At 41.2% G+C, this 14,763-nt stretch overlaps 1 protein-coding gene across 10 annotated transcripts in view; it reads left to right on the top strand.

Annotated features, from left to right (window-relative positions):
• Nucleotides 1-3,943, top strand: part of LOC140486433 (potassium voltage-gated channel subfamily E member 2-like) — an 82,989-nt gene extending 79,046 nt beyond the window's left edge. For all 10 annotated transcript variants that reach the window (XM_072585565.1, XM_072585559.1, XM_072585557.1 and 7 more), the window contains one exon: nt 3,204-3,943. In XM_072585565.1, the coding sequence (XP_072441666.1) occupies nt 3,204-3,615 (412 nt within the window). In that variant the 3' untranslated portion in view covers nt 3,616-3,943. The remainder of the gene's footprint in view (nt 1-3,203) is intronic.
• The last annotated feature ends 10,820 nt before the right edge of the window (nt 3,944-14,763 follow it).

Here is a 14,763-nt window from a genome sequence, read left to right as displayed (position 1 = left end):
ACAAGCAGACAAAATGTGTCCAGAAACCCTAGCCACTCTCCCCTACATCAAAGACATCTCAGAAATGACTGCCAGACTACTTAGACCCCTTGGCATCATGGCAGCCCACAAACCCCACCAACACACTAAAACAGCAGCTAATGAACTTGAAAGACCCTATACAGACAATAAGCAAGACTAGTGTCATTTATAAAATACCGTGCAAGGACTGTAACAAACACTACATTGGACAAACAGGCAGAAAACTAGCCACCAGGATACATAAACATCAACTAGGCACAAAACGACGTGACTCTCTCTCACTAATATCCTTACATACAGATGGGGAAGGACACCACATCCATCCTAGGACAAGCCAAATCGAGACATATACGAGAATTCCTAGAAGCATGACATTCCAACTGAAACTCTATCAACAAACACATCGATTTGGGCCCGATTTACCACCCCCTGAGAAAAATCTCAGGAAATGACATCACTATAGTAAATGACATCACCACAGGAAATGACATCACTAACCCAAAGAAACCCAAACAAATAAATAGAAGCATCCACAATGCTTTGTCCAGAGGCTCACTGATGATGTCACCTAGTATTAGATTTTAGATTACATTACATTACAGTGTGGAAACAAGCCCTTCGGCCCAACAAGTCCACACCGACCCGCCTAAGCGCAACCCACCCATACCCCTACATTTACCCCTTACCTAACACTACAGGCAATTTAGCATGGCCAATTCACCTAACCTGCACATCTTTGGACTGTGGGAGGAAACCAGAGCACCCGGAGGAAACCCACGCAGACACGGGGAGAACATGCAAACTCCACACAGTCACCTGAGGCGGGAATTGAACCCGGGTCTCCGGCGCTGTGAGGCAGCAGTGCTAACCACTGTGGTACCGTGCTGCCCACAAAAAAAATCAGTTTTTTATGCGTAATTAAAGCCTGCACTGCCTTTGAGCCAGGTATGATGACGAAACGTATGAAAATGAGCCTTCCAGCTCGGCAAGCAAACCTACATCCACCAAAGGTTAGTGTTATGGCTACCTTAGAAAATATCTCAAATTGGGAAACAGACTCCCTTTAATCAACACTGGAGATTGTGCTGCTGTAAATAACTGGGATTATTTTACTGCACATCATTTATATTTTATAACCATGCTCCATCCACTGCATTTTGTCAGAGAAATCATTCTGACAAGCTGGGGCAGATTGTATCTGGGTCCACCTCACAACAAGACTGCCTACATCTCCAAAAGACAATAACATACTTGGGATTCATACAGTGCAGCTTTCATACAGTGCAGAAGGGAGTATTCAGGCCCATGTGCTGATGTTGGTACTTTGAAAGAGTAATTTAGTTAGCCTTCTTCCTCCGCACAGTGTTACTCACTTTTTCCTTCTTAATAAGTCAAATTGCCTTTTCAAAGTTACTGTGGACATTTTCTTACAAAGCAGTACTTACAGGACTGAAAGAGGCACTTAGTCCAACAAATCCATGGTTATGTTTGTGCTCCACATGAGCATCTTGCCAGCTTTCTTCATCTAACCCCATGAACATATCCCTTTATTCTTTTCATCCTCATGTAATTATCTAGTTTTCCCTTGAAGATATCTCTGCTACTTATCTCGATTTCTACCTGTGGTATTAACATCTACATGTTGACTGTCCCTGGTTAAAGAGATTTTTTTTTACTTTCACCAGTCCATTCCAGATGATTATGAAGAACTCATTGTGTTAAAAATTATTTCTCATCATCTCAACCCTGATACTTTGTCAACTAATTTCTCCAGTGGTGGAAGTAATGTTTTTGCCCCTGTTTATCAGTATTTGGAAATGACATATTGCAAAAAAGCTCATGGATCAGCTAGGGTTAGGTAGGTAGGTATGGTGTATAGTGTAGCTCAGTTAGCTGAATTAGCTGGTTTGTATTGCAGAGTAATGCCAACAGCTTAGGTTCAATTCCTGCACTGGCTGAGGTTATCATGAAAAGCTCTCCTTCTCAACCACTTCCATTGCCTGAGGTGCGGTGACCCTCAGGTTAAATCACCAGCAGTTGTCTCTTGCTAATAAGAGAACAGCCCTCTTGGTCTGTTTAGATTAGAGTGACTTTACATTTTTACTGAGTGCTGTGCTTACTTGTTTCAAATTTATTTGCTCTATTTACTAGCCTTCTTGTAATTTTCTGATCATTATATGTAATAATTACATGTTGATACTTGGGTGATACATTCCACAGTATAGAAAAAAAAGACATACCATTTCAGCAGTTTTGCAAAATGTCAGCTCACTGCAGAGTCACTGTGGTCATAAAATAAGCTCAATTAGTGTCTCCATTGTCCCCATTAGAGAAAAACGTATGTGAGATCATAGAGTCATAGAGATGTACAGCACAAAAACAGACCCTTCGGTCCAATTGGTCCAATTCTAAATTAACCTAGTCCCATTTCCCAGCACTTGGCCAATATCCCTCTCCACCTTTTCTATTCATTTCCCCATCCAGATGCCTTTTAAATGCTGTAATAGTACCAGCCTCCATTACTTCCTGTGGCAGCTCATTCCATAAATGTTCAATCTTCTGAGTGAAAAGCTTGCTCCTTCGGTCCCTTTTATATCATTCCCCTCTCACCCTAAACCTATGTCCTCGAGTTCAGGACTCCCGCACCTCAGGGAAAAGACATTGTCTATTTATCCTATCCGTGCCCCTCATGATTTTATGGAACCTCTATAAAGTCAACCCTCAGCCTCCGATGCTCCAGGGAAAACAGCCCCAGCGTATTCAATCTCTCCTTTATAGCTCAAACCCTCCAACCCAGGCAATATCCTTTAAATTTCTTCTGAACCCTTCAAGTTTCACATCCTTTCTTATTGGTTCCACAGGTTGGCGCAACATCGAGGGCCGAAAGGCCTGTATTGCGCTGTAATGTTCTATGTTCTATAGGAACGAGACCAGAATTGCACACAATATTCCAAATGTGGCCTAAGCAATAGCCGCAACATGACCTCCCAACTCCTGCACTCAATACTCTGACCTTTAAAGGAAAGTGTACCAAACGCTGCATGTAAATGAATGGAAAGTAATGGTGTCCTCATGCGTTATACATTCCATGTGAATTTTCCATGTTTCAGTGAGTAAAACAAAACTGAGGAAAAAGGATTGAAATACTAATCAGAATTTCTTGTCAATTTCTTTTTCAATAGGACAGGTGCAATGGAAGCTTTTAACTCTAATAGCTCAGAACTGTCGAATATAACCCTCATATTTGAAAAGTTTTTCATTGAGTTTTACAAAGATTATAAGGCTCAACAAAAGCAGGCAGCGGCCTTGAATAAAACACTCCAGGAAGAAGAATTTCAATTTGCTTATTTGTACATACTGGTGATGTTTGGTATCTTCACCTTCATTATCATAACAATACTGGCCAGCACTGTACGATCCAGAAGGCAAGAGCACACGGAAGACCCATATCATACCTACATAGTGAATGATGCCAGGAAATGGAAGGGACACAAGGCCTTAAAATCTGACTTCAAGGAGTTCTATATCAATGAAAATGTAATCAAGACTCTGCAGAATCTGTCGGACCAAGATGACACTGTGACAGTCCAATAACATTATGGCTCGCAACAAATGTTTCTTGATGAAGAAATAATTCCTCTTACAAGATAAATTGAAATATAAAATGTAGATAACACTATTTTTCTGCAATCACTCTTTCTTAAGAGCAATGAAGATCTTACCCTTTAATAAAATCTCTTAATGAGGAACTATGTGGACTGCCACCCCTCAGTTCTATTGTAAATCATTTTGTATCAGATCTGTTCTGGTGACTCATATCTCTCTCACATATTCTGCTTTTTTTTTAAAAAACGCAGATACGTGGAGACAGCCAAATAACAAAAGTTTAGGGTAAAACGTCCTGTTAATGCATAATGTGCTAACATGCAAATAAAATGATTGATTCTTACAAACATGATGACTCATTTTAAAGAATTTAGTGTATCGTCATCCCCAAATCTGAACTTTTGAATTCCTTCACTTTATTTTGATTCTTATTACTCTGACAGTCTAACTGGCATATTAGTTGGTCTGCGCATCTAATACCTACATCCACTATTTAATACTGCAAAACTGAGAGATTCTGACACCAACACATTCACCACCGCTTGTGACCAATACAATGCTCTTTCTTTGTTCTGAATCTGCATCTTCTTTCTCCATCTGCTTATTTCATGTTTGAATACTCTATTATACTGTTTCAATAAGTCTTTGGCATAGTGGTGCTTGGAACAGCACTTGAAACATCAATCGACTAGAATCTTTCTGGGGTTTTGAAAATTCCAAATTCTCTTTGATTCTCAAAATTATCCATTGCATTTTTGTTCCCATTTCACTTATTTACTGTTTTCCTTTTCTTACTGCTCACTACAACCTGGACCTAGATGGGTTTGAACAGCCTATATAAATAGTATCCTCCAATCTCCATCGCTTTGCCAATTTCCCCCTCTGTGCCAAAAATGTTACTGAAGAAATAATGCCTTTCAAGGAATTGCTTTGGTGCTGGTGCTGCTGACATTTGCTCTTGCAGTGTGCATTTATCTGCACATTTAATTTTTGCCAAAATTAGAAGTCGTTCCAAACTTGAAACGTTTGCAAGGTCTAACAAATTAAATGTCAGCACCAATGGAGGAACGTCGAGATTAAATTTCTGCATATGGTCTCCACTCTTTCCAAACTCGTCAAAATCTGACAATGCCTCATGAACAGTCGGTAAGTCATCTTTTTGATAAATGTCATCAATGACAGCTGACAATCTGCCCAAAGCTTCATCAAGTTTCAAACCATCAGGCTCCAATTCTAAAAAAAATGCTTTGCGTCTTATCCTGCATCTATATGGGAGCAAAAATGCCAAGGCCATATCTTATTTCCTTTTTAGTAGAGAACTAGCCCAGGTCCATATGGTTACTTCATTCTTCACTGGTCATACAGTTCACATTCAGGAAACAGATAGGTTGGGGCTATCAAGTCCAGCTGCAATTATGGGGTTAAAATGGTTATTGGATGCTGAGATTTCAAAGTGCAAACATAACAAAGCAACTTTATTGCAGTCATGGGAGTCAGCAGTTTGTTGCCAAAAACAACATCACAAACACATCTCCTGAGGACCTCCTATGGGATGATTGGTGTTTAACACTCACTTAGATACTGTAAGTTTGGTCTGGATAGACACTCAGTGCTGATGAAATTAACACCTCCCATCAAGGTGAGATATACTGGCTGCCAAGCTGATCTTTATGTGAAAGTTTTCTCTCCTTCTGAGATAGTGGTAAATGGAACAAAAACGGAAACATTCTGAAGAAGGGCCACTGGACTCGAAATGTTAAGTCTGCTTTCTCTCCACAGATGCTGCCAGAACTGCTGAGTTCCTCCAGCAATTTGTTTTTGTCCTTGTATCCTGCTATGGAAAGGATATTCTTAAAATGGAGAGGTTCAGAAAATATTTGCCAGATTATTTTTGAGAATGAAGGGTTTGAGTTGTAACAAGAGGCTGGATACGCTCGGACTTTGTTCAGTGGAGCTTAGGAAGTTAAAGGGTGACCTTATGTAGGTTTATAAAATCATGAGGGGCATCGATAAGGTAAATAATAAAGGCTTTTTCTGGAGGGTGTGGGAGTTCAAAATTAGGCAGCATATTTTCAAGATCAAGAAGAAAGATTTGAAATGGACTTGAGGAGCAACTTTTTCACACAGAGGGTGGTTCGTATGAGGAATGAACTGCCAGCGGAACTGATAGATGCAGGTACAGTTACAACATTTAAAAGACATTTGGACAGGTACACGAATAGGAAAAGTTTGAAGAAGGGCTAATGCCCAAAACGTCAATTCTCCTGCTCCTTTGATGCTGCCTGACCTGCTGCGCTTTTCCAGCAATACATTTTTCAGATATGGGCCAAACACAGGTAAGTGGGACTATGTTAGATTGAGAAATCTGGTCGCATGGGCAAATTAGATCAAAGTATTTGCTTCCTGCTGTATGACTCTATGACTGTCCAGTCCTTTACACATTTTAATGCGAGCTCCTTTCAGTTTTCTCAGCTCAAGTGAATACAAGCCCAGTTGACCCAATCTTAACACTAACTACTTGCTGCACTTGCAGCAAGCCCAAGGACACCAAATCCATTTGTACATCATTTCCCACCCTCTCACCATTGAAATAATACTCTGCCATTCCACTTTTCCCATCAAGATGGATAACCTCAAACTTTATGTTGTATCTGCCATGCATTCGCTTACTGAGTAAACTTATCTCAATCATCTTGAAGCCTTTTTACTTTCTCCTCACCACTGACAGTTCCTCCTAGTTTTGTGTTGTTTTCAAAATTAGTGATTTTACATTTCATGCCAAATCATTGGTACATGTTATAGATATTTATAGCCCAAACACTGATCCTTCTGACATCCTACTACCAACAGTAAAACTCAATAATTGATTCAGTGATATGAGTGTCATTGAATGGCAAGGAGAAATAGTTTGATTCCCTCTTCTTGGAGATAGTCATTGCCTGGCACTTCTGTTTGAGAATGTGAATTAACACTTACCAGCCACAGGAGAAAGTGAGGACTGCAGATGCTGGAGATCAGTGACGAGAGTCTGGTGCTGGAAAAGCACAGGCGTTATGCCCGATGTTTCAGGCATAAGCCCTTCCTTCGACTCTCCTGCCCCTTGGATGCTGCCTGACCTGCTGTCCTTTTCCAGCACCACACTCTCGATACTTGCCATCCCCAGCCAACATGTTATCCAGACCTTGCTGTATTTGGACAGTTTACAGACTGTTTTGGTGTGGGTGGGCGATGGCCTAGTGGTATTATCTTGCGTCTGTTCATCCAGAGCCCCTCAGGTTTGAACTTGGGTTTAAATTCTGTCATGGCAGATGGTGGAATTTGAGTTCAATAAATATCAAAAATTAGGAGTCTAATGACGACCCTGAAATTGTCAGGGAAAAAAACCCCCATCCGATTCACTAATGCTCTTTAGGGAAGGAATCTGCCTTATCTGGTCTGGCCCATTCATCACTCTTGCAGAGATGTCCTGCGGCTGCTCCAATGGGCCATTCATGACTCCAGCTAGTAAAAGGTTCTCTCATTGACCTGAATATGTTAGAGCTCCCAGGCCAGAATTGGACAATGATGCTTTGATGTCAACGGCTCTCATTTTCATCTCATCTCTTGGGTTCAGCTGTTCTGTGCATATTCGTACCAAGTAGTTTTACAAATGGAGGTGTACGGATTCATTAGCTGACTGACAGCAGTAAGTGATAATAGGCCAGAGGATCCCTTGCCCCTGTTTTACCCAATATCATGAGACTTCATGGGGTTCAGACTTAATATAAAGGACTCCACAATTCCCTTCCAATTGTATACCCCTGTGCCAACAGCTCTGCTGGGTCTGTTCCACCGGTGGCACAGGACACATCAAGGAACGGTGATGACCTTGCTCGGGGCGTTATTTGGAAGGTATGATTTGGTGAATCGGATTATGTCAGGTGGTTGCTTGATTTGTCTGTGGAACAGCTTTCAAAATTTTCATGTGAAATATTAATAAAGCAAATGTCAGTGTTGTTTATATTATTCTCAATAACTCTGTCTAATTGATACAACTGAGTAGCTTGCTGAATCACTTCGGAGGGTAGTTAGGAGTGAGCCAGATAGCCTTGTGCTTGGAGGCACATGTAGGCCAGGCAATGTAAGGATGGCAGCTTCTCTTCCCTAGAGGGCAGATAGGTTTCTATGGCAATCAACAATAGTTGAAGGGTCACTATTACTGTGACTAGCTTTCCATTCCAGAATTAATAATTGAATCGAAATTTTACCAAGTGCTAAGGTGGCATTTGAACTTGTGTCCCTAGATGACTGGCTTGGGTGTTTAGATTGCTTATCTCGTGACGTCACCACCTTTGCCCTCCATTTTGAAAATCATTGCGTTCAAGTAGGTGGCTCACCATCACCTTCTCAAGGGCAATTGAGATGGCCAATCAATGCTGACCTAACCAACAACGCCCATGTCCTCTGAATGAATTAAAAATGAATCACTACCTGGAATTACTCATCAGATAGATTCCAGAACTTTGCACACAGAGCAATGTGTTTTGAATGACAATAACATTTAGATCTCCAAACAGGGCAGTAAACCTTTAAAAAGTAATTGCACATCATTAGAGAGATAAATGAGACAATCACCATCCTGGATAAAAGGAAACAAGATCACTTCAGCTCGTAGGGCCATTGTAATGAAGAATCTGAAATAGCACCATAGAAATCAATAAACAAATATCCAAACTCAGAGTATAGTACTCAATAATAAATTGAATTGGATTTTCATTTTACAGGCTTGGTTTAAAGGTTTTATAAACATTTTTATAAATCCATTTTACAAAAATGTTACATTTAACACCACCAATTTCTAAATGATTTGCATCATTACTATGTTTTAAAATCATTCAACCACAGATTCAAAAGACACTGTGAAGAAAAGTTGAACTGCTGTGAAGTCCACCTCAAAATCTCATTTGGATCTTTTTTAAAATTTAGTCTCAGTGCACCGAGATAAGGAGTCAAAATGTCAGCATAGAGCCAAATAAATTTTTCAATGTCAACCACTTAATTGTGCAATTGAGTTACTCATTGACTTAATATAACAAACAGACCGTTACAAAGGTCTTGAGTCTGACGTGTCACTTTGAAAGTTCCTTGGAGGTGATATGTACGTCCACATGATAATTATCAACTGTGCTTTAGCTCACATGTCACGTGTGAAGCTCACAGCTCTCAGGTCCTCTTTATTACCTATTTATATAGGGTTGCTATGCAAAGAATTGCATAATGGGAAGTGAAACAAAGATAGATCAATAAGCCAGCAAATTTTCCAGATATTGGCAGAGGATTAATGACCAGAAAAGCACTTGGGGTCAGTGATTTGGATGAGAAATTATAAGATCATCATTTTCTGGGATTGTACTTTCAAAAGTCATGTGACATGAAGGAGGTTGTGTGACCTGTGCTGATTGCTGTCTCCCTGGGTGATGAGGCTGTTAAAGCTTAAAAGAAGGTCTGGATTGCTTTACTGGGACAATTGATATAAAATATTCATACTTGAAGACACTGGTGAAGGCAGTTGTGATGCCATTAGGTAGCAAGTGTCAAAAATATTAGATTGTAAATAATTGTGCTTTGAACTATCCATTGAGTTCCAAAGGTGAAAGAGGGTGGCTTGGTGGCACAGTGGTTAACACCGCTACCTCACAGCACCAGAGACCCAGGTTCAATTTCTACCTCAGGCAACTGTCTGTGTGGAGTTTGCACATTCTCACTGTGTCTGCGTGGGTTTCCTTCCATAGTCCAAGAATTGCAGGTTAGGTGAATTGGCCATGCTATATTGCCCATAGTGTTAGGTGAAGGGGTAAATGTAGGGGAATGGGTCTGGGTGGGTTGCCCTTCGGAGGGTCGGTGTGGACTTGTTGGGCCAAAGGGCCTGTTTCCACACTGTAAGTAATTTAAGTAAATAGTTGAAGAAAATGTCATGGCCATCAGCTGTAAGAAAGTCCAATGAAAAAGACATTGTCTTATTGAGTAAAGGTTTTCTGTAATAAGGCTAAGTGTACCAACCTCCTGGCATATCCAGGAGACTACGGAATCTCTGCTCAATGTCCCTGCAGCTATTAAAAAGCAGATTAGGAGATTGCATCACTGTGTGGACTCAAGCTCAAGTTGAGAGTCAATGGACAAAGGGAGAAGTACAGAACAATGAGCCAGCTCAAGCCCACCCAGCTCAGAGATTTAGTTCCTAATGAAGCAAGCAATTAAATGAAACGAAACTGTCTGAACTTGTCACTGCCTGCCTAGAAAATTCATACCTCCCAGTTCAGTACCTAAAAGCTTAGTGGCTCCCTGAACTGAAGAAAAAAGCCCTCCACCAGGGTTTCTGAGATTCAAGGTAAGAAGGGGCACTGTTTCTAACTTCTCACTCCTTGAAACTTTGAAAAATGTTCCATGAGAAACTTTACTCAATGAGTCTTAGAGGTATGCTTTCCTTTATTGGTCAGAGTATTGAGTACAGGAGTTGGGAGGTCATGGTGCGACGGTAAAGGACATTGGTTAGGTCACTGTTGGAATATTGCATGCAATTCTGGTCTCCTTCGTATCGGAAAGATGTTGTGAAACTTGAAAGGGTTCAGAAAAGATTTACAAGGATGTTGCCAGGGTTGGAGGATCTGAGCTACAGGGAGAGGCTGAACAGGCTGGGGCAGTTTTCCCTGTAGCGTCGGAGGCTGAGGGGTGACCTGATAGAGGTTTACAAAATTATGAGGGGCATAGATAGGATAAACAGGCAAAGTCTTTTCCCTGGGGTCGGGGAGTCCAGAACTAGAGGGCATAGGTTTATGGTGAGATGGGAAAGATATAAAAGAGACCTCGGGGCAATTTTTTCACGCAAAGGGTGGTACATGTATGGAATGAGCTGCCAGAGGATGTGGTACAAGCTGGTACAATTGCAACATTTAAGAGGCATTTGGATGTGTATGTGAATAGGAAGGGTTTGGAGGGATATGGGCCAGGTGCTGGCAGGTGGGACTAGATTGGGTTGGGATATGTGGTCGGCATGGACGGGTTGGACCGAAGGGTCTGTTTCCACGCTGTACATCTCTATGGCTCTATGACTTTATGACATCACTGAAGTAATTTGGTCAAAACAGCACAGCTGCTCACATAAAGATGACCCAGAAGAAAGCTCGCCTAATATTTCTAACAATTATTAACAGAGCTAAAATAAAACACTCATATATTAAATATTGGTTTTATTGTGCACAAGTTTGTAAACAACAATTCAAAATCAATCAATTAAATCATCATATTCAGAGAACAGAAATTCACGGAATAGCTTCTCTCTGAATTGGCAACCATTAAAGGTCAAAATTATCGATGCTCGAACAAATAGTCTACGTGGCCTTGCTTTTACTCCAGCTTGATTTTAGGCAACTGAGTGCTGAGGTGATTCAGATACTAACCCCGATCTCCTGATACGGATTAACATTACACTAGCTGACATAACTGAGGGGTAAGATTGGACTTCAGGGGCAAATATAATTTATTTTCAAATTCCATTTATTACATGACAGCATTATTTCGGCACAGGTTGCTCTGATGTAATAGATCTTATATGGTAGGTCCATCTCCTTTGAGGTCCAAAGTTATTCTGACCAAATCCAAATGTTATTGTTGTACAGGGTGGTGTTTAATGCTCTCCTCAACATTAACCCTTTAAGATGCTTACACTGAAATCTCAGGAAGGTAATGGTTTAGTGGCATTGTCACTAGACTAATAATCTAGAGACACTGGTGATAGATTTGGGGACATAAGCTTGAATCCCACTATTGCATATCAGCAAATTTGAATCAGTGAAAATCTGGAATAAAATAAACTAACCTAATGGCGACCATGATTGTTGATTTTTGTAAAAACACATCTAATTTACTAGTGTCCTTTAGGGAAGGGAATTTGCTATCCTCATCAGTTCCTGATGATATGTGACTCCAAAAACACTCTGAAAGGGCCCTAGCAAGCCAGCCAGCTCAAGTGGGAACCAAGAATAGGCTGGATTGACCCCGCTAGTGATACCCAGATCCCATGAATCAATTTTTAAAAAACACAGTATGCACCATCTGCCAGCAGGGGGAGCAAGGCATACAGATGGCACTGGGTCAACTTGCAATCTGCATCCCTCATTGTTCAACACCCTGATGCTTAGCTCCCTCTGTGTGAAAAGGTGTCAAACACTTTTTTAGTACTGGGTATGCCAGGGAGGTGCAACATACAGACAGGGTTGTTGCTTTAAATTCCCAGAGAGTAGGCTACCTCTATGTTTTGCGTTCTACATTTCATGGGCCTTTGATTAATGTTGTTCCCCTTTAACAACCCTTTGGACAATATCCCTCACTCACAGATGGAGTCATTTTCCCCCCTCCCACTCTGAGTGGCCTCGAACAGTGCACACTGTCGATTTCCAGCACAATGGATGATGACACTGAGTGCTCCTCTTCCAGCAACTTCTAGTGTCAGCCTGACCGTGTCAATAAGCTCCCCAGATATCCACATCTCTTTCTTAGTAGATCATCCCATTAAACACATAGGCTTCAACTGAAGCATTGTGAGCTCTGAGGGGGACGGTGTGGAACTTCTTGAAGTCATCGGCAGTTCTGTGGAGTGGGAGGATAGGTGATAGCGGAAATGCAGAAAACGGTGAGCTGTTACATTTTGGTAGAAATGACATGGGGAAACTGTATAAAATAAAGGATGTTATTCTAAAGGATGTGCTGCAATAGAGGAAGTGCTTGATGAAGTGCTTTTGCCCGAAACATCGATTTTCCTGCTCCACAGATGCTGCCTGACCTGCTGTGTTTTTTCAGCACCACTCTAATCTTGTACTAGAGAAACCTGAATATAAATGAGCATAAACCATGAAAAATGGAGAATATGATTACTTGAGTATGTGATATTAAAGTATGTGATATTTTGGGCTTTATAACTGGGGAAATAGAACATGCGGAACCTATATCAGACATTAGTATGGCCCCCATTGGAGTATTGCATCTTTTTCTTGCTATCACACTTTAGGAAGGATGTGAATGAATTGGAGAAAGTGTAGAAGAGGTTTATGAGCGTGAGTCCAGAGATGAGAAACTTCAGTGTTGAAAGCAGATCGGAGAAGCTGAAACTGATTTCCTTCAAGAGGAGTTGAGAGGTCTGAGTGGAATAGACTGTTCCTGTTCATGAAAGGATCAAGAATAAGACAGCACAGATTTAGAGAGATCAAAAGAAGTAAATATAATGTGAGGAACCAGCTTTATCATCCAATCAGTGGTTCAGATTTAGCACAAAGATCCCCAGAAGCGTAGTCAAGGCAGGTTCAATCAAAGCATTCAAACAGGTATTCATGATTACGGGTGGTAATAAGAGATAGTATTCATTTGAAGAGCTTATGCAGGCTCAGTAGGCTGAATTGCCTCCTATTTAGATTACTTACAGTGTGGAAACAGGCCCTTTGGCCCAACAAGTCCACACCGACCCTCCGAAGAGTAAGCCACCCAGACCCATTCCCCTACAGCATGGCCAATTCACCTAACCTGCACATTTTTGGACTGTGGGAGGAAACCAGAGCATCTGGAGGAAACTCACGCAACACAGGGAGAATGTGCAAACTCCACACAGACAGTTGCCTGAGGCAGGAATTGAACACAGGTCTCTGGCACTGTGAGGCAGCAGTGCTAACCACTGTACCAGCGTGCTGCCCATAACAATCGGTGATTCTGTGACCTTTCACCACTTCTAAAACTAAGGAACCTGACGTGAAATTAGACTATCATTAGCAATAAACACATATACATTAAGTCAATTCTTAGAATTCAGCGTCTTGTTTCTCTAAGTCTCGAAGTTGGCTCTGAAATATGAAAGTCACTGATGGCGGCTGAGATCAATGAATTTGTGATTCTGTGTGATCAAGTCGATGCAGAGGGTGACCAACATCATGGACACTTACTGGATAACAAAATATATCCCCATAATTTTGTCCTTAAAATATCTGGCACCACTCACAATGAAATGTCTTGTTTTCCAGTTTGTGTTGTCATCTTTTATGCCCAGATGATGTTCCTCAATGCTTTACAGTTCAGGACAGGATACTTGTTAAAGCTCCCAGGTAAGGGGAAATGAAACTGGTTCAACATTTTTACTCAGTTTGTTTTAACACGGTTAATTTGAATAGGGTCTATTCCTTTGTAGATTTATTTCTTCCAGTGTCAAATAAGCTTATATTATAAAAATTAGCTAATTTAATCAGGCTTTCAGGAGTTGACAAAAAGAGTGAGTTTATTCGTCATGGCACGTGAGAAAAAATACTGCCACAACACATATAGACAGAGATTCAAAATAAGAAACAAAAACCAAAAGAACTGTGGATGCTGTAAATCAGAATCAAAAACAGAAATTACTGGAAAAGCTCAGCAAGTCTGGCAGCATCTGTGGAGAGAAATCAATTAACATTTTGGATTGAGTGACCTTCCTCAGGATTCTGTTCAAATGTTACAATGGAGAATATACCTACATTTCGAGAGTCAGAAATTAATAAGACCATGAGACCGTAAGACATAGGAGTGGAAGCAAGGCTATTCAGCCCATCGAGTAGACTCTGCTATTTAATCATGGCTGATGGGTGTTTTAATTCCACTTACCTGCACTCTCCCCATAACCCTTAATTTCTTGTGAGATCAAGAAATTATCAATCTCTGTCTTGAAGACACCCAACGTCCCGGCCTCCACTGCACTCCATGGCAATGAATTCCACAGGCCCACGGTGGCACAGTGGTTAGCACTGCTGCCTCACAGAGACGCGGGTTCAATTCCCGCCTCAGGTAACTGACTGTGCGGAGTTTGCACATTCTCCCTGTATCTGCGTGGGTTTCCTCCCACAGTCCAAAGATGTGCAGGTTAGGTGAGTTGGCCATGCTAAATTGCCCATAGTGTTAGGTAAAGGACTACATGTAGGAGTATGGTTGGGTTGCGCTTTGGCGGGTCGGTGTGGACTTGTTGGGCCAAAGGGCCTGTTTCCACACTGTAAGTAATCTCTAATCATTCTCTGGCTGAAGAAATATCTCCTTATTTCTGTTCTAAATTGACCCCGTCTAATTTTAAGGCAATGCCCAAGGGTCCTA

This window comes from Chiloscyllium punctatum, chromosome 15 (assembly GCF_047496795.1).
Source record: "Chiloscyllium punctatum isolate Juve2018m chromosome 15, sChiPun1.3, whole genome shotgun sequence".
Taxonomy (NCBI): domain Eukaryota; kingdom Metazoa; phylum Chordata; class Chondrichthyes; order Orectolobiformes; family Hemiscylliidae; genus Chiloscyllium; species Chiloscyllium punctatum.
The sequence above is the reverse complement of the archived record's forward strand: the minus strand, read 5'-3'. Positions and strand labels throughout refer to the sequence as shown.